Genomic DNA, 25,815 nt, shown 5'->3' on the forward strand with positions numbered 1-25,815 from the left:
GTCTCCTTGGCAAATACCGAGGCAAAGTAGCAAGGTGTGTCATTACTTATTTTATTCACATCGGAGTCCCAGTACTAAGAGGGTCTGAGTGCCGCACAATCAATTTGCCGAATTTTCAAATGGGAGCCATATTTACAGAACAAAGTGGGAAAATCCACACACTTTCAAATCTAAGGAAAAAGGACTGTCTGGGGTATGGTTGTGCAGTGGTTATATTACTGGACTAATAATCCAGAGAATACACGTTCAATTCCCATGAGTGGCAGTTTCCCAGAATTTGAGTTTTTTTAAAAAATTGGAAATGAAAGGCTGGTCTCAGTGAAAGCGACAATGAAACTGTCAGATTGTTGAAAAACTCCCAAATGGTACACGCATGTCCTTCAGAGAAGGAAACTTGTTATACCTACCCATTATTTCTTATATGTAATTCCAGTTCCACGAGCAAGCCACTCAAAGTAGAAGGCCCACCAACACCTTCTCAGGGCAACTAGGGATGGCAATAAATGCCAGCCTTGCCAGCAAAGCCCACATCCTGAGAATGAAATTTGATAACTCTGCCTTCTGAGGGTAGTGGCTGGAATGATTTATCAGTCTAAGCAGTAGAACTGTAGGACATTCCATTAACACCAGTTAAGCGCCATATCCAAGGTCCATTCAGATCTAATCTGAAGTCAGTCAGTCTGCAAAATGAAACTAGTAGCAGAGATTGGGTAGCTGAATATTGCTTTGGACGGAGCCAGATGGATTAAAGTAGTTTTCCATTCCTGAAATGAAATAATTATGATTCATAATTGACCTTTTTAGCTCAATACTGGATTATTAGGCACCCTAATGACCCAACTTAATAGCACAATGACATACTGGACGGAATTTTACATTGGGTGGGAGGACCCTACCCACTGGCCAAAAGGATAGGGAGGGGGTGAGCCCGCCTCCGCCAGGCCTGAGGAGCCACGCCGGGATTTTATGCTCTCCAAGCCCTGAATTGATCTTGGGCGGAACTTCAACCCCTCTGAGGCAGGAAGCCCCACCTAATGGAGCTGCCAGCCAATCAGTGGGCCGGCAGCTCTTCGTCCCAGCAGCACCACTGGGAGCAGTGGCCACTGCTGGGGCTACACCCAGTCATTGCAAGCAAGAGGGACAAATCGGCTGGGCCCCGGCGAGGCAAGGGGAGGCAGTTGGGGTGTGGGGACACAGGGTGCTTGATCAAGAGGGCCCACACCCCCAGCCCGCAAGAAGGTTGCCAGGTTTTACCTGGTGGTGTTCTGGGGGCCTGAGCCGCCTGCCCGTCGCTGGTAAAATGCCAGTGGCGGCAGGAGGAGGCACTTAAGTGGCAGTTAATTGACCACTTAAGGGCCATGATTGGCCTGGGGCGGGCAGGCCATTTTACGCCGCTGCCACCCTGCGTAAAATTGCAGCGGGGGCAGGAAGGCATCGAGAATGGCATCCCCCCACCCCCCCACTCAATTTTACAGCCACCCCCCCGTTCCGACACCAGCCTGCTCCTATTGGGGGTGGGGGGGGGGGGTGTAAAATTCCTGCCACTGAGGTCATCACAGTCTTTTCAGTAGCACTCGATTAGAAGCATTTGTACAGTTTTCAAACAGAATCTCGGACTGAAGATTCCTGTGATTAGACAAACTGTTTAAATGCCACTGAAAGAACATTTAAATGCCCAACTTGGCCGCCATCTCAGAATACAGAAATGTGGCCATTTCATTTCAAAATGCGATTTTGTGTCAGTCCTGTCCAATAGGAGCCTTGACAATTCACCTTTAACCTCACATAAGATCAAGGACAAGGTCTCTCTCCCAACTCCCATACATTCCAGCAGAATTAAGCAACCCAGTAGTGCAAAATCTGTCAAGGAATAAATTGCAGTATTTACTGGAGAAGCAACTCAAATTCTACAAGTTAGTCCATGAAGCCCTACCTGGTGATTGATGAACTCCAGGATAGCCAGCAGCTCCAGCCCCAAACACCTGAAGAGAAGACAGGCATGTGTCATGTGTCAAGGTCGACAGAGAAGCTAAAATCCCCATCGCTGACTCATTTTCTTAGTGTCAGCCTTGGCTCACTGGTAACACTCATGCCTCAGAATCAAAAGATTGTGGGTACATGTCCCCAACCCAGAGATTGAGCACAAAATGTAGGCTAATACCCAGTGCTGTACTGAGGGAGTGCTGCACTGTCGGAGGTGCCATCTTTTGGATGAGATGTTAAACTGAAGCCCCGTCTACCCTCTCAGGTGGACGTAACGGATCCCTCAGCACCGCTCAAAGAGCTTGGTACTTCTCCCCAGTGTCCTGGCCAATAATTATCCTTCACAAAACGGATTATCTGGTCATTATCTCACTGCTATTGTGGGACCTTGCTGTGAACAAATTGGCTGCCGCGTTTCCCACATTACAACCGTGAACTATACTTCAAAAGTACTTCATTGGTTGTGAAGCACTTTGAGACGTCCAGTGGTCATGACCGGTGCTATATAAATACAAACTTTTTTTTATTGGCTACTATATATACAAATATATTGTTTTAAAGAAACAACATGGCAAAGAGAAAAATCAATCTTAAAGAAACATAATTATCCATAATTTCCTCAAAAAAGACCCAATGTCCACGTGAGCAAATCATGTCAGAAAGTCATTTACAGCACAGAAAGGAGGCCATTCAGCCCATCAAGTCCATGCCAGCTCTCCATGAAGCTGTTCAGTCAGTCCCATTCTCCCACTCGATCCCTGTAGCCCTGCAAGTCTATTTCTCTCAAGTGTCCATCCAACTTTCTCTTGAAGTCATTGATCGTCTCCGCTTCCACCACCCTTGTGGGCAGCAAGTTCCAGGTCATTACCACCCGCTGTGTAAAAAAGTGCTTCCTCATATTCCCCCTGCAACTCTTGCCCAAACTTTCAATCTGTGTCCCCAAGTCCTTGTACAATTTGTTAATGGGAACAGTTTTTCCCTGTCTAACTTATCTAAGCCTGTCATAATCTTGTACACTTCTATTAGAACATAAGAACTAGGAGCAGGAGTAGACAATTCAGCCCCTCGAGCCTGCTCCGCCATTCAATACGATCATGGCTAATCTCATATCGGCCTCAACTCCACTTTCCTGCCCGTTCTCCATTACCCTTCAACCCATTACTAATTAAAAATCTGTCTATCTCCTCCGCATCCACCGCACTCTGGGGTAGTGAATTCCACAGACTCACAACCCTTTGAGAGAAGTAATTTCTCCTCATCCCCGTTTTAAATCTGCCACCCCTTATCCTAAAACTATGGCCTCTCATTCTAGATTTCCCCACAAGAGGAAACATCCTCTCTACATCTAATTTGTCAACCCCATAATCATCTTATATACCTCAATTAGATCTCCTCTCATTCTTCTAAACTCGAGAGAGTAAAGGCCTGAACTGCTCAATCTCTCTTCATAAGACAAACCCCTCATCCCTGGAATCAATCTAGAGAACCTCCTCTGAACTGCCTCCAATGCAACTACATCCCTCCTCAAGTAAGGGGACTAAAACTGTATGCAATACTCCAGGTGCAATACTCACTAATGCCTTGTACAGTTGCAGCAACACTTCCCTACTTTTATACTCTATTCCTTTAGCAATAAATGCCAAAATTCAATTTGCCTTCCTTATTACCTGCTGTACCTGCATACCAGCTTTCTGCGATTCATGCACGAGGACACCCAGATCCCTCTGCACTGAAGCACTCTGAAGTTTCTCTCCATTTAGATAATAATTTGCCTTTCTATTCTTCCTACCAAAATGGATAACCTCACACTTATCCATGTTAAACTCCATCTGCCAAATTTTGGCCCATTCACCTAACCTATCCATATCCATTTGTAAATTTCTCATTTCTTTATTGCAACTTACTATCCCACCTATTTTAGTGTCATCTGCAAATTTGGCTATAGTACCTTCTATCCCTGTATCCAAGTCATTAATATAGATTGTAAAAAGTTGGGGCCCGAGGACCGAACCCTGTGGCACCCCACTAGTTACATCTTGCCAACCAGAAAAAGACCCATTTATCCCAACTCTCTGTTTTCTGTTGGTTAGCCAATCCTCTATCCAAGCTAATAATTTGCCCCTAACCCCAAGTGATCTTACCTTGTGTATTAACCTTTTGTGCAGCACCTTATCAAATGCCTTCTGGAAGTCCAGATATACTACATCTACAGGATCCCCATTATCCACTTTGCTTGTCACAGCTTCGAAGAACTCTAGCAAATTAGTCAAACACGATTTACCCTTCATAAAACCATGCTGATTCTGATGAATTGCATTTTGACTTTCTAAATGTCCTGTTATTACTTCCTTAATAATGGATTCTAACAATTTCCCAATGATAGATGTTAAACTAACTGGTCTATAGTTTCCTACTTTCTGTTTCCCTCCCTTTTTGAATAAGGGTGTTATATTAGCTTTTTTTCAATCCACTGGAACCTTTCCCACATCCAGGGAATTTTGGAATGTTATAACCAATGGATCTACTATCTCCGCTGCCACTTCCTTTAAGACCCTCGGATGTAGGCCATCAGGCACTGGGAACTTGTCTGCCTTCAGTTCCAATAGTTTGCACAGTACTTTTTCCCTAGTGATGATGATTTTTCTCAGTTCCTCTCTTTCGATAACCTCTGCATTTCCTGTTACTATTGGGATGGTACTAGTGTCCTCCACCGTGAAAACTGAGGCAAAATACTGATTTAGTGTCTCAGCAATTTCTGTGTTCCCCTCTATTAATTCCCCAGTCTCATCCTCCAAGGGACTTTAGCTACTCTCTTACCTTTTATATACTTACAGAATCTTTTGTTATCCATTTTTATTTTTTGCACTAGTTTTCTTTCATAATTTACCTTTGCTCTTTTTATTACTTTCTTTAGTAACCCTTTGTTGATCTTTAAAAGTTTCCCAATCTTCCAGCCTGCCACTGGCCTTTGCAATATGGTATGCCTTAGTTTTTGTCTTTATGTTATCCTTAACTTCCTTGCTTAGCCATGGATGTTTTTTTCCCCCTCTTACAATCTTTCTTCCTCTCTGGAATATACTTTAGTTGGGAGGAATTGAATATCTCCTTAAACATCTGCCACTGCTCATCAACTGTCCTACCCTTTAGTCTTCCTGCCCAGTCCACTAGGGGCAAATCTGTCCTCATGCCTATGTAATTACCTTTGTTTAACTCCAGAATGCTAGTGTGGGACTCCAGTTTCTCGCCCTCAAACTGAATTTGAAATTCTAGCATGCTATGATCACTCTTCCCTAGAGGATCCTTAACTATGAGATCATTGATTAATCCCACCTCATTACACAATACCAAATCTAGAACAGTCTGCTCCCTGGTTGGTTCCACAACATATTGCTCCAAAATATTCATTCAATGAACTCTCCCTCAAGGCTACCTTTGCCAATTTGATTAATCCAGTCTATATGCATATTAAAATCACCCATGATTATTTCTTACAAGCCCCCAGTATTTCCTGGTTTATATTGTGCCCCACTGCGGAACTACTGTTTGGGGACCTATAGATTATTCCCACCAGGGACTATTAAATCTCCCCTCAATCTCCTTTATTCTAAGGAAAACAAACCCAGTTTTGCTAACCTGACCTTGTAACTAAAATCCCTCATTCCTGGAACCATTCTGGTAAATCTCCTTTCCACCCTCTCAAGGAACCTCACATCCTTCCTCAGTGTGCTGACCAGAACTAGACACAAAACTCCAGATGGAACCTAACCAGAGCTTCATAAAGGTTCAGCATAACTTCCCTGCTTGGGAAGAAATCTTTCCCCCTCCTTCAAAATACCCAGGAGGCAGCACTCCCTATCCTGCTTCATATCATCATACAGCACAGAAGGAGACCATTCATCCCATCGTGCCTGCACTGGCCCTTTGAAAGAGCTATCCAAAGTAGTCCCACCCCCCACTTTTTCTCCACAGCCCTGAAAATTTCTCAAGTATTCATCCAGTTCCTTTTTGAAAGTCATTACTGAATCTGCTTCCACCGCCCTTTCAGGCAGCGCATTCCAGATCACAACATCTCGCTGTGTAAAAAAATTCTCATCTCACCCAAGGCTCTCTTGCCAATTATGTTAATTTTGGGACCTCTGGCTACTGACTCTCCTGTCAGTGGAAAAAGCTTCTCCCTGCCTGTGTGGAGTTTGCAAGTTCTCCCTGTGTCTGCGTGGGTTTTCTCCAGGTGCTCCGGTTTCCTCCCACAAACCAAAAGACTTGCAGGTTGGTAGGTAAATTGGCCATTATAAATTGCCCCTAGTATAGGTAGGTGGTAGGGAAATATAGGGACAGGTGGGGATGTGGTAGGAATATGGGATTAGTGCAGGATTAGTATAAATGGGTGGTTGATGGTCGGCACAGACTCGGTGGGCCGAAGGGCCTGTTTCAGTGCTGTATCTCTAAACTAAACTAAACTATTTACTCCATCAAAACCTTCCCTCATTTTTGCACTCTGAGTTGGGTGATATTTCTACGTGTTCTTTGCTTCCCACTGACCAGCAGCCATCTTGGACACATCTGCCTTCAATACGTGGAAGGTTAGGGGACAAATGGGGACAGCTAGAAATGTGGGTACAGGTGCGTATCAGCTGAAAATGGGAGGAAGCAGCAGAGTAGCTGTATAACTGAGGAAGGGAGTTAAAGCCGAGACTGGGAACCAGTCCAGATATGTTTAAAAAGCTCTCCTGCTTCACATTTCATTTGATCCCTCGGTCTCAAGTATGTCACACTTACATTATTGTCAAACGCAGACACTGGTGTACCAGGTGGTCCGGGGGGTCCTGGAGGGCCAGGTGGGCCCGGAATATTCTAATAAACAAACAGGGGAAAGATAAATGAATCAGATCGTAGATGAAGCTTAAATTGTGGTTTTGCCCCCCAAAAAAAGTATGCTTTTAGCAAAGACAAGACTCACCCGGAACCCAAAACCACTGCTGAAATCTCCTGGATCTCCCTTTTCACCTTTCAGTCCATTTATACCAGGCCGACCCTACATGTGAGAGAAAGGGGATTAGACATTGAGCAGGAAAGGGCAGAGAGTCACTAATCCTCTAAGATAGGCCAAGCGGACAAAGTCTGCAAGGCAAAAAATATTCTCTAAACAGAACAAAGAATATTCTATTGAAAAGCTCTTTCAACTAGAGATCTCTAAGACTGGCAGGAAGATCTAGTGATCTGATCCAGCCATTCTGTTCTAGTTTTTGAGTTTCTGCAAGGTAACAGAAAAGCAAATGAAAAATACTGTGGATGCTGGAAACCTGAAACAGAATCAGAGGGATTGCTGGAAAGACTCAGCAGGTCAGGAAAGAAACAGAATTAACGTTTCAGATGTGGACCCTCTGTCAGGACTTGTCTGTTCTCCTCACAGATTCTGGCTGACCTGCCAAATGTTTCCAGCTCTTCCCGTTTTCACTTTATTTGAACATTAAAACGAGGATGACGTTAGTGCTACTCCGAGTGGAACTTTCTCATGGGCTCTGGCTATACAGGGTTGTAGAGGCGGGAAGGGCTGGTGCTTCTATTTTCAGCCTGCCAGACTAGTTAGTTGTTCCTCAGCAAAGGAGGCAATCAGCCCTTTTAACTGGGCAAGACTCAACGCCTCAGGTGCCAGGGTGGAGGGAGTCTGCCCAACAGGTTGGTAATCAGGACACTAAAGGAGCTTTGGTGTGCAAGTTTAGCACTTACATCCAGATGAATTTGAGCACAGTACCCAAGAGGTGAAAGGACAATACCTCAACAGGACATATTGGCCTTGGAGAGGGCGCAGCACAGATTTACCAGAATGATACCAGTGCTAAAAGGGTTAAATTATGAGGACAGGTGGCATAGATTGGACTTCTATTTCCTCTTGTTTAGAAGATTCAGGGTGATCTAATTGAGGTGTTTAAGATAATTAAAGGATTTGATAGGGTAGACGGAGAGAAACTATTTCCCCTGGTGCGGAGAGTCCAGAACAAGGGGGCATAACCTTATAATTCGAGCTAGGACGTTCGGGGTGATGTCAGGAAGCACTTCTTTACACAGGGGTAATGGAAATCTGGAGCTGTCTCCCCCAAAAAACTACTGAGGCTGGGGGGTGGGGGGGGGGGGCGGTCAATTGAAAATGTTAGGTAAGGGTATTAATAGCTATGAAACCAAGGTGGGTAAATGGAGTACAAGGGACTTCACACTTGGATACTGTACTTTCCAAAACCTGTTCATTGTTCAAAATCTGACTTCCTTACTGATTTTATATACAAAAAGAACTTCAAAAAACAAAACTTCCAAAAGAATCTCCTCACCGGTCGTCCTGGCAATCCGATTTCACCCTTTTGACCAGGGTACCCTGGGTTGCCCTGTGAAAAGAAGCAGAGGAGCCGAGTAGTTAAATCGCAATTCGAGAACTCAGCTAGCAGCAGGCATGAACGCTGGACTAAGTTAAACACTCTCAGTTTGAAGCATGACTGAGCATGAACTCCTATTCAGTCAGGATGTTTCTTTCAGGAAACAGGCCCTGTTTATTTACAACCACATGGAATATACTGTTAAGCCACAGGGCTAATCACAGTCTTCAGAGGCAGATAAGCAGCGAGTCCTTCACTGTGAGCCTGTATCCGTAAACACACAAGCTCCCTTATGTCTACTGGAATGTGTTACCTGCTAGTGTGGTGAGTGCAGATTCTCTGTATGCTTTCAACAGGAGAACAGAGATGATTAAAAGATTCGATAGAGCAGGCAGAGAGAAACTGTTTCCTCTAATAGGGGTGTCCAGAACAAGGAGGCATAGCCTTAAGGGGTGATGTTAGGAAGCACTTCTTCACACAAAGGGTAGTGGAACTCTGGCTGGGGCACCCGGAGCTCAGCAAGGAATCAGCAGCTTCAGAAGTCGAGAAAGAAAGGGGATAAAACAAAGGAAACTGGCACTGGCTGTGGAGTAGAGGAGAACAAACTAAGATAAACAAATTGGGGGCTTAAGAGGGATCTATTCAATTGTCAGTACAATTGACGCTGATTCAAGATTTTGATAAGGGACCATCTAACCATTCAGATTTAATAGCTATTGTATTAATGCTCTGTGGAGCTACTTCCACTGGTCAGCAAGAGTGTCCGAGAAGGAGGAATGTAAAATCATACTGGATAGGGGAAGAAAATGTGAGCAGACAGCTCCAGTTGCAGAGAGAGCAGTGGGGTATCTTTGAAGGGCTGAATGGCCTCCTGTGATGTAATTCCTATGGTATGACTCTATGAAAGGCAGTCCCTTCATCTAGTCAGAACTGGGATTGAATAAGAATGTGTCAGGGAGCTCCATTGAGTATCTGCTACTGGGCTGTCAGACAGATACAAGTAAACACTCACCTGCACAGAGACACAGCACTAAGGCCCAGCCACTGAGGAGATCTATGACCCAGCTTTTAAAATGGTTTGGAAGTGTTTCCTGCTCAATAACAAAGGGGATATACTGTGATGTCGGCTCACAATGACTCTGGATTCAAAAACGTTCAACAGTATTTTAACCAATTTTAACAAATCATATTGTCCTAAAGTCAGTAAATGATCTTTCGGTAATGGGAGGTAAGGTGACGTCACCTCTGGCCATTAAGGAGATGGACATCTTAACCTAACAAGGTCTGAAACTAGTGTGGTGTTGGACGCTGTTGATGAACAACAGGAGATGACACAAATTCTTGACTGCAATAACTTTACCTGTGGGCCCACAAATCCAGGAATGCCAGGATCACCCTGTAGGAAAAATTAAACAAAGTTTTAGTTCGAAGCAGCTCAACTGCAGACCTGATGCAGCGTGGGTGTTTTCATCCCCCCGAAGAACAAGGTGAGAAAAAAGCCCAGGCCTAATGATAAATTCTATTGTGGGGGGGCGCTAACCTATTGCTCAAGAACCTCTACCTCCAACCAGTGGCTGGAGTGTAGATCACCAGATCACATCATCCAGATCACCCAGCAGAGAATTTCATCAACAGCAGCTAATCGTCGCCCTGGAGACACAACTATGATTGCTGCATCAGGAAAGCATTCCACTGCCTTAGAAGGATGAGCTAGACTGGTTAAAGTGGAGGCTCAGTTCTCATTTTCTAACTGAGTTGACATGTGACTATACCTGGCAGCAAGGAACCAAGTGATTGAAAATGCTGGAATCTATTATTCAGAATCTATTATTAATAATGCACTTAGAAAAATCATAGTATGATCACTGTTAACATGGTTTTACGAAAAGGAAATTGTGTTTGACAAATTTATTGGAGCTTTTTTGAGGATGTAACTAGTAGGGTAGATAAAGGGGAACCAGTAGATGTAGTACATTTGGATTTCCAAAAAGCGCATAAAAGGTTAAGAGTTGGGGTAATACATGAGCACGGATTGAGGATTGGTTAATGGACAGGAAGCAAAGACTAAGGAAAACAGGGCTTTTTCAAGTTGGCAAGCAGTAAATAGTGGAGTGCCACAAGAGACAGTGCTGGAGCCTCAGCTATTTACAATCTATATTAAGGACTGACACAGAGACTGAGAGTAATGTATCCAAGTTTGCTGACAATACAAAACTGTGAAGAGAACACAAGGGACTGAAAAGAGATATAGATGGGTTAAGTGAGTGGGCAACAAAGTGGCAGTTGAAAGATAATGTGGGGAAATGTGAGGTTATTCACTTTGGTAATAAGAGTACAAAAGCAGAATATTTTTAAAAAGGCTTGAAACTTCCCAGTCTTGATGTTCAGAGAGGCTTTGGTGTACTTGTACAAGGAACACAGAAAGTTAGCATGCAAGTGTAGCAAGCAATTCGGAAGGCGAATGGCATGTTGGCCTTTATTGCAAGGGGATTGGAGTCAGGGATAGGCACCAACATGTTGCACCACAGACATCTGACTAAATTAATGACTCAGCCACGGACATAGGGCAATAAATCTGTATATAAAGTGTATAGCCAATCTAATGCCATCAAAACACAGTCTGATTTAAAAAGCTTTTCTCCCTATTTAGTGAGTAGCTGGCATTGTTTTTGCTGGCACAGGTAGTCAATGTCTGCCCACTAGAGGCCGACCCGACCCGAACCCGACAAGACCCGACAATATGTGTCGGGTTCGGGTCGGGTCGGACACACATGGTAAGTGCTCTGCTGGTAAGTATTGAAATTAAAAAATTTACCTGAGCTGGGAGTCTGGGACGAAACTGAGTCTGTGCAGTGAGCGGGTGACGTCACTATGACGTCATTGTGCATGCTCTGCAGCTTCGTGGAGCTTCCCAGTCGGAAGGTAAGGAAAGGGATGGTCGGGTTGGGCTCAGCTTGGGCCGAGTGGGGTTGGTTCTTTTTTCCTGACCTGAGCAGGCCTCTACTGCCCACACTCTTGATGTAGCGATGTGAAGAATCCAGATAGATGTCCATCTGTCAGGTGTGATCTTGATATCTTTCTCTCCCATCTTGCTCTCTCTCTCCCACTCTGTGTCAATCCCTATCCCCTCTCTGTGTCTATCTCTCACCCCTCTCTCTCTCCTCCCCCCGTGTCGATCCATCTTCCCCCTCTCTCCCCTGCTCTCCCCTCTCTCTCTCTCCATCCCCCCCTCTCTCTCCCGCCTCATGCTCTCTCTCACCCCCTCGCTTCTCACTGTCTCTCTCTTTCCCCCCTCGCTCTCTATCTCTCTCTCCCTCACCCCTTGCTCTCTCTCTCTCACTCCTTGCTCTCTCTCTCTCACTCCTTGCTCTCGCTTTCTCTCCCCCCTTGCTCTCTCTCTCTCCCCCCTTGGTCTTGCTCTCTCCCACCCCTTGCTCTCGCTCGCTCTCTCTCTCTCTCCCATTGCTCTCTCTTTCTCTCCCCCCTTGCTCTCTCTCTCCCCCACCCCCCCCCCCCCCCACCTCACTCTCTCGTCCCCTCACTCTGTGACAGTTGCAGGGCCTGGGAACTCTCCCCAAAGCAGCTTTGTGATTGCTCAATTCTTTTTTTAAAAACTCACAGCCGTCAGTTTCACAGCTGACAGGTGCTGGGAGCAGACCAGCAGCTTCTGATCTCAGGACAAGTCTGGGGTTTTCGGCGGGATTTAAAAAAAAGAACCAGCCGAGAAACCCCAAACTGTCCTGAGTTCAGAAGCCGATGTTCCCACTAGAAGCACCTGTTAGCTGTGAAACTGACAGCTATGAATTTTTTGTTTAAAGTCGGACTTTGTCTGCAAAGAAGTCAATGGGAAAGTTCTCATGCCTGAAATTACCAGTCACGGACCCCGAAATTTCTACCACAGATGGAAGTGTCCATGTACAGGCACATTCCCGATCCCTGATTGGAGAACAAGAATAAAGAAGTCTTGCTACAATTGTACAGGGCTTTGGTGGGACTACACCTGGAGTACTGTGTGCAGTTTTGTTCTCCATATCGAAGGAAGGATATACTTGCCTTGGAGGCAGAACAGCGAAAGTTCACTAGATTGGTTCCTGGGATGAGAGGGTTGTTTTATGATGAGAGGCTGAGAAAATTGGGCCTATACCCTCTGGAGTTTAGAAGAATGAGAGGTGATTTCATTGAAACATACAAGATTCTGAAAGGGATTGACAGGGTAGACATTGAGAGGTTGTTTCCCCTGGCTGGGGAATCTAGTACACGGGGGCACAGTCTCAGGATAAGGAGACAATCAATTAGGACTGAGATGAGGAGAAATTTCTTCACTCAGTGGGTTGTTAAATGTTTGGAATTCTCTACCCCAGAGAGTTGTGGATGTTCCATCATTGAGCATATTCAAGGCTGGGATAAGTAGATTGTTGATCTCACAGGCAATCAAGCAATATGGGGAGCAGGCAGGAAAATGAACTTGAGGCAGAAGATAAGCCACGATCGTATTGAATGGTGAAGCAGGCTCGAAGGGTGGTATGGACTATTCCTGCTCCTATATCTTATGTTCTTGTGTAACTGGCCTGTACTGTACTGGTGCCATTTCCACGAGCTGTCATGAAGAGAGTTCCGAGGAATATGGATAGTATTCCTCGGAACTCTTAGTTGCCCCTCTCATCTCCTCATGAAACAATGTGTGCCCTTCTTATCTTAACAAGATGAAAAAAAACTACATTGCCCATTAATACACCACTGTCATTTAGTGAGCAGGCTGCACTCAGAGGCAGTGATGATGTTTTTTGTGTATTGTGTAAAGTGCTGGAATAATTGGGTATTAAATTGATCTAATTACTGATCTTCCTCAACTCAGTTCTGGCCCACTCTGTCGCCAGCAGCTCAGATCTAAGATATTGATCCATCCCCATTTGGAACTGACTGTGGGATATTGATCCATCACCATTTGGAACTGACTGTAGGATATTGATCCCTCACCATTTGGAACTGACTGTAGGATATTGATCCATCCCCATTTGAAACTGACTGTAGGTTATTGATCCATCCCCATTTGGAACTGACTGTAGGTTATTGATCCATCCCCATTTGGAACTGACTGTAGGATATCGAACCATCCCCATTTGGAACTGACTGTAGGTATTGATCCATCCCCATTTGAAACTGACTGTAGGATATCGAACCATCCCCATTTGGAACTGACTGTAGGTATTGATCCATCCCCATTTGAAACTGACTGTAGGTTATTGATCCATCCCCATTTGGAACTGACTGTAGGATATCGAACCATCCCCATTTGGAACTGACTGTAGGTATTGATCCATCCCCATTTGAAACTGACTGTAGGTTATTGATCCCTCACCATTTGAAACTGACTGTAGGTTATTGATCCATCCCCATTTGGAACTGACTGTAGGATATCGATCCCTCACCATTTGGAACTGACTGTAGGTATTGATCCATCACCATTTGAAACTGACTGTAGGATATTGATCCATCACCATTTGAAACTGACTGTAGGATATTGATCCATCCTCATTTGAAACTGACTGTAGGTATTGATCCATCCCCATTTGGAACTGACTGTAGGATATTGATCCATCCCCATTTGGAACAGACTGTAGGATATCGATCCCTCACCATTTGGAACTGACTGTAGGTATTGATCCATCACCATTTGAAACTGACTGTAGGTATTGATCCATCCCCATTTGGAACTGACTGTAGAATATTGATCCATCCTCATTTGGAACTGACTGTAGGATATCGATCCCTCACCATTTGGAACTGACTGTAGGATATTGATCCATCCCCATTTGGAACTGACTGTAGGTATTGATCCATCCCCATTTGGAACTGACTGTAGGATATTGATCCATCCTCATTTGGAACTGACTGTAGGATATTGATCCATCCTCATTTGAAACTGACTGTAGGATATTGATCCATCCCCATTTGGAACTGACTGTGGGATATTGATCCATCCCCATTTGGAACTGACTGTAGGATATTGATCCATCCCCATTTGAAACTGACTGTGGGATATTGATCCATCCCCATTTGGAACTGACTGTAGGATATTGATCCATCACCATTTGGAACTGACTGTAGGATATTGATCCATCCCCATTTGGAACTGACTGTGGGATATTGATCCATCCCCATTTGGAACTGACTGTGGGATATTGATCCATCCCCATTTGGAACTGACTGTAGGATATTGATCCATCCCCATTTGAAACTGACTGTGGGATATTGATCCATCCCCATTTGGAACTGACTGTAGGATATTGATCCATCCCCATTTGGAACTGACTGTAGGATATTGATCCATCCCCATTTGAAACTGACTGTAGGATATTGATCCATCACCATTTGGAACTGACTGTGGGATATTGATCCCTCACCATTTGGAACTGACTGTAGGATATTGATCCATCCCCATTTGGAACTGACTGTGGGATATTGATCCATCCCCATTTGAAACTGACTGTAGGATATTGATCCATCACCATTTGGAACTGACTGTGGGATATTGATGCCTCACCATTTGGAACTGACTGTAGGATATTGATCCATCCCCATTTGAAACTGACTGTAGGATATTGATCCATCACCATTTGGAACTGACTGTGGGATATTGATCCCTCACCATTTGGAACTGACTGTAGGATATTGATCCATCCCCATTTGGAACTGACTGTGGGATATTGATCCATCCCCATTTGAAACTGACTGTAGGATATTGATCCATCACCATTTGGAACTGACTGTGGGATATTGATCCCTCACCATTTGGAACTGACTGTAGGATATTGATCCATCCCCATTTGGAACTGACTGTGGGATATTGATCCATCCCCATTTGGAACTGACTGTAGGTATTGATCCATCACCATTTGAAACTGACTGTAGGATATTGATCCATCACCATTTGGAACTGACTGTGGGATATTGATCCCTCACCATTTGGAACTGACTGTAGGATATTGATCCCTCACCATTTGGAACTGACTGTAGGATATTGATCCATCCTCATTTGAAACTGACTGTAGGATATTGATCCATCACCATTTGGAACTGACTGTGGGATATTGATCCCTCACCATTTGGAACTGACTGTAGGATATTGATCCCTCACCATTTGGAACTGACTGTGGGATATTGATCCCTCACCATTTGGAACTGACTGTAGGATATTGATCCATCCCCATTTGGAACTGACTGTGGGATATTGATCCATCCCCATTTGGAACTGACTGTAGGATATTGATCCATCCTCATTTGAAACTGACTGTGGGATATTGATCCCTCACCATTTGGAACTGACTGTGGGATATTGATCCAAAAACATTTGAAACTGACTGTAGGATATTGATCCCTCACCATTTGGAACTGACTGTGGGATATTGATCCATCCTCATTTGAAACTGACTGTGGGATATTGATCCATCCCCATTTGGAACTGACTGTAGGATATTGATCCATCCCCATTTAAACTGACTGTAGGATATTGATCCATCACCATTTGAAACTGACTGCAGGATATTGATCCATCCCCATTTGAAACTGACTGTAGGATATTGATCCATCCCCATTTGAAACTGACTGTAGGATATTGATCCATCCTCATTTGAAACTGACTGTGGGATATTGATCCATCCTCATTTGAAACTGACTGTAGGATATTGATCCATCCCCATTTGAAACTGACTGTAGGATATTGATCCATCCTCATTTGAAACTGACTGTGGGATATTGATCCATCCTCATTTGAAACTGACTGTAGGATATTGATCCATCCTCATTTGAAACTGACTGTAGGATATTGATCCATCCCCATTTGAAACTGACAGTGGAATATTGATCCATCCCCATTTGGAACTGACTGTGGGATATTGATCCATCCCCATTTGGAACTGACTGTAGGATATCGATCCATCCCCATTTGGAACTGACTGTAGGATATTGATCGATCCCCATTTGAAACTGACTGTAGGTATTGATCCATCCCCATTTGAAACTGACTGTAGGATATTGATCCATCCCCATTTGGAACTGACTGTAGGATATTGATCCATCCCCATTTGAAACTGACTGTGGGATATTGATCCATCCCCATTTGGAACTGACTGTAGGATATTGATCCATCACCATTTGGAACTGACTGTAGGATATTGATCCATCCCCATTTGGAACTGACTGTGGGATATTGATCCATCCCCATTTGGAACTGACTGTGGGATATTGATCCATCCCCATTTGGAACTGACTGTAGGATATTGATCCATCCCCATTTGAAACTGACTGTGGGATATTGATCCATCCCCATTTGGAACTGACTGTAGGATATTGATCCATCCCCATTTGGAACTGACTGTAGGATATTGATCCATCCCCATTTGAAACTGACTGTAGGATATTGATCCATCACCATTTGGAACTGACTGTGGGATATTGATCCCTCACCATTTGGAACTGACTGTAGGATATTGATCCATCCCCATTTGGAACTGACTGTGGGATATTGATCCATCCCCATTTGAAACTGACTGTAGGATATTGATCCATCACCATTTGGAACTGACTGTGGGATATTGATGCCTCACCATTTGGAACTGACTGTAGGATATTGATCCATCCCCATTTGAAACTGACTGTAGGATATTGATCCATCACCATTTGGAACTGACTGTGGGATATTGATCCCTCACCATTTGGAACTGACTGTAGGATATTGATCCATCCCCATTTGGAACTGACTGTGGGATATTGATCCATCCCTATTTGAAACTGACTGTAGGATATTGATCCATCACCATTTGGAACTGACTGTGGGATATTGATCCCTCACCATTTGGAACTGACTGTAGGATATTGATCCATCCCCATTTGGAACTGACTGTGGGATATTGATCCATCCCCATTTGGAACTGACTGTAGGTATTGATCCATCACCATTTGAAACTGACTGTAGGATATTGATCCATCACCATTTGGAACTGACGGTGGGATATTGATCCCTCACCATTTGGAACTGACTGTAGGATATTGATCCCTCACCATTTGGAACTGACTGTAGGATATTGATCCATCCTCATTTGAAACTGACTGTAGGATATTGATCCATCACCATTTGGAACTGACTGTGGGATATTGATCCCTCACCATTTGGAACTGACTGTAGGATATTGATCCCTCACCACTTGGAACTGTCTGTGGGATATTGATCCCTCACCATTTGGAACTGACTGTAGGATATTGATCCATCCCCATTTGGAACTGACTGTGGGATATTGATCCATCCCCATTTGGAACTGACTGTAGGATATTGATCCATCCTCATTTGAAACTGACTGTGGGATATTGATCCCTCACCATTTGGAACTGACTGTGGGATATTGATCCATCCACATTTGAAACTGACTGTAGGATATTGATCCCTCACCATTTGGAACTGACTGTGGGATATTGATCCATCCTCATTTGAAACTGACTGTGGGATATTGATCCATCCCCATTTGGAACTGACTGTAGGATATTGATCCATCCCCATTTAAACTGACTGTAGGATATTGATCCATCACCATTTGAAACTGACTGCAGGATATTGATCCATCCCCATTTGAAACTGACTGTAGGATATTGATCCATCCCCATTTGAAACTGACTGTAGGATATTGATCCATCCTCATTTGAAACTGACTGTGGGATATTGATCCATCCTCATTTGAAACTGACTGTAGGATATTGATCCATCCCCATTTGAAACTGACTGTAGGATATTGATCCATCCTCATTTGAAACTGACTGTGGGATATTGATCCATCCTCATTTGAAACTGACTGTAGGATATTGATCCATCCTCATTTGAAACTGACTGTAGGATATTGATCCATCCCCATTTGAAACTGACAGTGGAATATTGATCCATCCCCATTTGGAACTGACTGTGGGATATTGATCCATCCCCATTTGGAACTGACTGTAGGATATTGATCGATCCCCATTTGAAACTGACTGTAGGTATTGATCCATCCCCATTTGAAACTGACTGTAGGATATTGATCCATCCCCATTTGGAACTGACTGTAGGGTATTGATCCCTCACCATTAGGAACTGACTGTAGGATATTGATCCATCACCATTTGGAACTGACTGTGGGATATTGATCCATCCCCATTTGAAACTGACTGTCGGATATTGATCCATCCCCATTTGGAACTGACTGTAGGGTATTGATCCCTCACCATTTGGAACTGACTGTAGGATATTGATCCATCCCCATTTGAAACTGACTGTAGGATATTGATCCATCCTCATTTGAAACTGACTGTGGGATATTGATCCATCCTCATTTGAAACTGACTGTGGGATATTGATCCATCCTCATTTGAAACTGACTGTAGGATATTGATCCATCCCCATTTGAAACTGACTGTAGGATATTGATCCATCCTCATTTGAAACTGACTGTGGGATATTGATCCATCCCCATTTGGAACTGACTGTAGGATATTGATCCATCCCCATTTGAAACTGACTGTAGGATATTGATCCATCCTCATTTGAAACTGACTGTGGGATATTGATCCATCCCCATTTGGAACTGACTGTGGGATATTGATCCATCCCCATTTGAAACTGACTGTAGGATATTGATCCATCCCCATTTGAAACTGACTGTAGGATATTGATCCATCCTCATTTGAAACTGACTGTAGGATATTGATCCATCCCCATTTGAAACTGACTGTAGGATATTGATCCATCCTCATTTGAAACTGACTGTGGGATATTGATCCATCCTCATTTGAAACTGACTGTAGGATATTGATCCATCCTCATTTGAAACTGACTGTAGGATATTGATCCATCCCCATTTGAAACTGACTGTGGGATATTGATCCATCCCCATTTGGAACTGACTGTGGGATATTGATCCATCCCCATTTGGAACTGACTGTAGGATATTGATCCATCCTCATTTGAAACTGACTGTGGGATATTGATCCATCCCCATTTGAAACTGACTGTAGGTATTGATCCATCCCCATTTGGAACTGACTGTAGGATATTGATCCCTCTCCATTTGGAACTGACTGTAGGATATTGATCCCTCACCATTTGGAACTGACTGTAGGATATTGATCCATCCCCATTTGGAACTGACTGTAGGATATTGAGCCCTCCCCATTTGGAACTGACTGTAGGATATTGATCCCTCACCATTTGGAACTGACTGTGGGATATTGATTCAACCCCATTTGGAACTGACTGTAGGATATTGATCCCTCTCCATTTGGAACTGACTGTAGGATATTGATCCATCCCCATTTGGAACTGACTGTGGGAAATTGATCCATCACCATTTGGAACTGACTGTAGGATATTGATCCATCCCCATTTGAAACTGACTGTAGGTATTGATCCATCCCCATTTGGAACTGACTGTAGGATATTTATCCATCCCCATTTGAAACTGACTGTAGGGTATTGATCCCTCACCATTTGCAACTGACTGTAGGATATTGATCCCTCACCATTTGAAACTGACTGTAGGTATTGATCCATCCCCATTTGGAACTGACTGTGGGATATTGATCCATCCCCATTTGGAACTGACTGTAGGATATTGATCCATCCCCATTTGAAACTGACTGTAGGGTATTGATCCCTCACCATTTGGAACTGACTGTAGGATATTGATCCCTCACCATTTGAAACTGACTGTAGGATATTGATCCATCCCCATTTGGAACTGACGGTAGGATATCGATCCATCGCCATTTGAAACTGACTGTAGGATATTGATCGCTCGCCATTTGGAACTGACTGTGGGATTTCGATCCATCCCCACTTGGAACTGACTGTAGGATAGTGATCCATCACCATTTGGAACTGACTGTGGGATATTGATCCATCCCCACTTGGAACTGGCTGTATGTAGGATATTGATCCCTCTCCATTTGGAACTGACTGTAGGATATCGATCCATCCCCATTTGAAACTGACTGTAGGATATTGATCCCTCTCCATTTGGAACTGACTGTAGGATACTGATCCATCCCCATTTGGAACTGACTGTAGGATATCGATCCATCCCCATTTGAAACTGACTGTAGGATATTGATCCCTCTCCATTTGGAACTGACTGTAGGATACTGATCCATCCCCATTTGAAACTGACTGTAGGATATTGATCCCTCCCCATTTGGAACTGACTGTAGGTATTGATCCATCCCCATTTGGAACTGACTGTAGGATATCGATCCATCCCCATTTGAAACTGACTGTAGGATACTGATCCATCCCCATTTGAAACTGTCTGTAGGATATTGATCCCTCACCATTTGGAACTAACTGTAGGATACTGATCCATCCCCATTTGAAACTGTCTGTAGGATATTGATCCCTCACCATTTGGAACTGACTGTAGGATATTGATCCCTCTCCATTTGGAACTGACTGTAGGATACTGATCCATCCCCATTTGAAACTGACTGTAGGATATTGATCCCTCTCCATTTGGAACTGACTGTAGGATATTGATCCCTCACCATTTGTAACTGACTGTGGGATATTGATCCATCCCCATTTGGAACTGACTGTAGGATATTGATCCCTCACCATTTGGAACTGACTGTAGGATATTGATCCATCCCCATTTGGAACTGACTGTGGGATATTGATCCATCCCCATTTGGAACTGACTGTAGGATATCGAACCATCCCCATTTGGAACTGACTGTAGGTATTGATCCATCCCCATTTGAAACTGACTGTAGGTTATTGATCCATCCCCATTTGGAACTGACTGTAGGATATCGATCCCTCACCATTTGGAACTGACTGTAGGTATTGATCCATCACCATTTGAAACTGACTGTAGGATATTGATCCATCCTCATTTGAAACTGACTGTGGGATATTGATCCATCCCCATTTGGAACTGACTGTAGGATATTGATCCATCCTCATTTGAAACTGACTGTAGGATATTGATCCATCACCATTTGGAACTGACTGTGGGATATTGATCCCTCACCATTTGGAACTGACTGTAGGATATTGATCCCTCACCATTTGGAACTGACTGTAGGATATTGATCCATCCTCATTTGAAACTGACTGTAGGATATTGATCCATCACCATTTGGAACTGACTGTGGGATATTGATCCCTCACCATTTGGAACTGACTGTGGGATATTGATCCCTCACCATTTGGAACTGACTGTAGGATATTGATCCATCCCCATTTGGAACTGACTGTGGGATATTGATCCATCCCCATTTGAAACTGACTGTCGGATATTGATCCATCCCCATTTGGAACTGACTGTAGGGTATTGATCCCTCACCATTTGGAACTGACTGTAGGATATTGATCCATCCCCATTTGAAACTGACTGTAGGATATTGATCCATCCTCATTTGAAACTGACTGTGGGATATTGATCCATCCTCATTTGAAACTGACTGTGGGATATTGATCCATCCTCATTTGAAACTGACTGTAGGATATTGATCCATCCCCATTTGAAACTGACTGTAGGATATTGATCCATCCTCATTTGAAACTGACTGTGGGATATTGATCCATCCCCATTTGGAACTGACTGTAGGATATTGATCCATCCCCATTTGAAACTGACTGTAGGATATTGATCCATCCTCATTTGAAACTGACTGTGGGATATTGATCCATCCCCATTTGGAACTGACTGTGGGATATTGATCCATCCCCATTTGAAACTGACTGTAGGATATTGATCCATCCCCATTTGAAACTGACTGTAGGATATTGATCCATCCTCATTTGAAACTGACTGTAGGATATTGATCCATCCCCATTTGAAACTGACTGTAGGATATTGATCCATCCTCATTTGAAACTGACTGTGGGATATTGATCCATCCTCATTTGAAACTGACTGTAGGATATTGATCCATCCTCATTTGAAACTGACTGTAGGATATTGATCCATCCCCATTTGAAACTGACTGTGGGATATTGATCCATCCCCATTTGGAACTGACTGTGGGATATTGATCCATCCCCATTTGGAACTGACTGTAGGATATTGATCCATCCTCATTTGAAACTGACTGTGGGATATTGATCCATCCCCATTTGGAACTGACTGTAGGGTATTGATCCCTCACCATTAGGAACTGACTGTAGGATATTGATCCATCACCATTTGGAACTGACTGTGGGATATTGATCCATCCCCATTTGAAACTGACTGTCGGATATTGATCCATCCCCATTTGGAACTGACTGTAGGGTATTGATCCCTCACCATTTGGAACTGACTGTAGGATATTGATCCATCCCCATTTGAAACTGACTGTAGGATATTGATCCATCCTCATTTGAAACTGACTGTGGGATATTGATCCATCCTCATTTGAAACTGACTGTGGGATATTGATCCATCCTCATTTGAAACTGACTGTAGGATATTGATCCATCCCCATTTGAAACTGACTGTAGGATATTGATCCATCCTCATTTGAAACTGACTGTGGGATATTGATCCATCCCCATTTGGAACTGACTGTAGGATATTGATCCATCCCCATTTGAAACTGACTGTAGGATATTGATCCATCCTCATTTGAAACTGACTGTGGGATATTGATCCATCCCCATTTGGAACTGACTGTGGGATATTGATCCATCCCCATTTGAAACTGACTGTAGGATATTGATCCATCCCCATTTGAAACTGACTGTAGGATATTGATCCATCCTCATTTGAAACTGACTGTAGGATATTGATCCATCCCCATTTGAAACTGACTGTAGGATATTGATCCATCCTCATTTGAAACTGACTGTGGGATATTGATCCATCCTCATTTGAAACTGACTGTAGGATATTGATCCATCCTCATTTGAAACTGACTGTAGGATATTGATCCATCCCCATTTGAAACTGACTGTGGGATATTGATCCATCCCCATTTGGAACTGACTGTGGGATATTGATCCATCCCCATTTGGAACTGACTGTAGGATATTGATCCATCCTCATTTGAAACTGACTGTGGGATATTGATCCATCCCCATTTGAAACTGACTGTAGGTATTGATCCATCCCCATTTGGAACTGACTGTAGGATATTGATCCCTCTCCATTTGGAACTGACTGTAGGATATTGATCCCTCACCATTTGGAACTGACTGTAGGATATTGATCCATCCCCATTTGGAACTGACTGTAGGATATTGAGCCCTCCCCATTTGGAACTGACTGTAGGATATTGATCCCTCACCATTTGGAACTGACTGTGGGATATTGATTCAACCCCATTTGGAACTGACTGTAGGATATTGATCCCTCTCCATTTGGAACTGACTGTAGGATATTGATCCATCCCCATTTGGAACTGACTGTGGGAAATTGATCCATCACCATTTGGAACTGACTGTAGGATATTGATCCATCCCCATTTGAAACTGACTGTAGGTATTGATCCATCCCCATTTGGAACTGACTGTAGGATATTTATCCATCCCCATTTGAAACTGACTGTAGGGTATTGATCCCTCACCATTTGGAACTGACTGTAGGATATTGATCCCTCACCATTTGAAACTGACTGTAGGTATTGATCCATCCCCATTTGGAACTGACTGTGGGATATTGATCCATCCCCATTTGGAACTGACTGTAGGATATTGATCCATCCCCATTTGAAACTGACTGTAGGGTATTGATCCCTCACCATTTGGAACTGACTGTAGGATATTGATCCCTCACCATTTGAAACTGACTGTAGGATATTGATCCATCCCCATTTGGAACTGACGGTAGGATATCGATCCATCGCCATTTGAAACTGACTGTAGGATATTGATCGCTCGCCATTTGGAACTGACTGTGGGATTTCGATCCATCCCCACTTGGAACTGACTGTAGGATAGTGATCCATCACCATTTGGAACTGACTGTGGGATATTGATCCATCCCCACTTGGAACTGGCTGTATGTAGGATATTGATCCCTCTCCATTTGGAACTGACTGTAGGATATCGATCCATCCCCATTTGAAACTGACTGTAGGATATTGATCCCTCTCCATTTGGAACTGACTGTAGGATACTGATCCATCCCCATTTGGAACTGACTGTAGGATATCGATCCATCCCCATTTGAAACTGACTGTAGGATATTGATCCCTCTCCATTTGGAACTGACTGTAGGATACTGATCCATCCCCATTTGAAACTGACTGTAGGATATTGATCCCTCCCCATTTGGAACTGACTGTAGGTATTGATCCATCCCCATTTGGAACTGACTGTAGGATATCGATCCATCCCCATTTGAAACTGACTGTAGGATACTGATCCATCCCCATTTGAAACTGTCTGTAGGATATTGATCCCTCACCATTTGGAACTAACTGTAGGATACTGATCCATCCCCATTTGAAACTGTCTGTAGGATATTGATCCCTCACCATTTGGAACTGACTGTAGGATATTGATCCCTCTCCATTTGGAACTGACTGTAGGATACTGATCCATCCCCATTTGAAACTGACTGTAGGATATTGATCCCTCTCCATTTGGAACTGACTGTAGGATATTGATCCCTCACCATTTGTAACTGACTGTGGGATATTGATCCATCCCCATTTGGAACTGACTGTAGGATATTGATCCCTCACCATTTGGAACTGACTGTAGGATATTGATCCATCCCCATTTGGAACTGACTGTGGGATATTGATCCATCCCCATTTGGAACTGACTGTAGGATATCGAACCATCCCCATTTGGAACTGACTGTAGGTATTGATCCATCCCCATTTGAAACTGACTGTAGGTTATTGATCCATCCCCATTTGGAACTGACTGTAGGATATCGATCCCTCACCATTTGGAACTGACTGTAGGTATTGATCCATCACCATTTGAAACTGACTGTAGGATATTGATCCATCCTCATTTGAAACTGACTGTAGGATATTGATCCATCCCCATTTGGAACTGACTGTGGGATATTGATCCATCCCCATTTGGAACTGACTGTAGGATATTGATCCATCCTCATTTGAAACTGACTGTAGGATATTGATCCATCACCATTTGGAACTGACTGTGGGATATTGATCCCTCACCATTTGGAACTGACTGTAGGATATTGATCCCTCACCATTTGGAACTGACTGTAGGATATTGATCCATCCTCATTTGAAACTGACTGTAGGATATTGATCCATCACCATTTGGAACTGACTGTGGGATATTGATCCCTCACCATTTGGAACTGACTGTGGGATATTGATCCCTCACCATTTGGAACTGACTGTAGGATATTGATCCATCCCCATTTGGAACTGACTGTGGGATATTGATCCATCCCCATTTGAAACTGACTGTCGGATATTGATCCATCCCCATTTGGAACTGACTGTAGGGTATTGATCCCTCACCATTTGGAACTGA

The 25,815-nt window shown here is 43.6% G+C and overlaps 1 protein-coding gene across 3 annotated transcripts in view; it reads right to left on the reverse strand.

Moving 5' to 3' along the window:
• Positions 1–25,815, reverse strand: part of LOC137372280 (collagen alpha-1(XVIII) chain-like) — a 345,709-nt gene that overhangs the window by 14,200 nt on the left and 305,694 nt on the right. For all 3 annotated transcript variants that reach the window (XM_068036016.1, XM_068036015.1, XM_068036014.1), the window contains 5 exons: positions 9,709–9,744; positions 8,307–8,360; positions 6,941–7,015; positions 6,760–6,834; positions 1,934–1,982 (listed from right to left, as the gene is read on the reverse strand). In XM_068036016.1, the coding sequence (XP_067892117.1) occupies positions 1,934–1,982; positions 6,760–6,834; positions 6,941–7,015; positions 8,307–8,360; positions 9,709–9,744 (289 nt within the window). The remainder of the gene's footprint in view (positions 1–1,933; positions 1,983–6,759; positions 6,835–6,940; positions 7,016–8,306; positions 8,361–9,708; positions 9,745–25,815) is intronic.

Source organism: Heterodontus francisci, chromosome 7 (assembly GCF_036365525.1).
Source record: "Heterodontus francisci isolate sHetFra1 chromosome 7, sHetFra1.hap1, whole genome shotgun sequence".
Classification (NCBI taxonomy): domain Eukaryota; kingdom Metazoa; phylum Chordata; class Chondrichthyes; order Heterodontiformes; family Heterodontidae; genus Heterodontus; species Heterodontus francisci.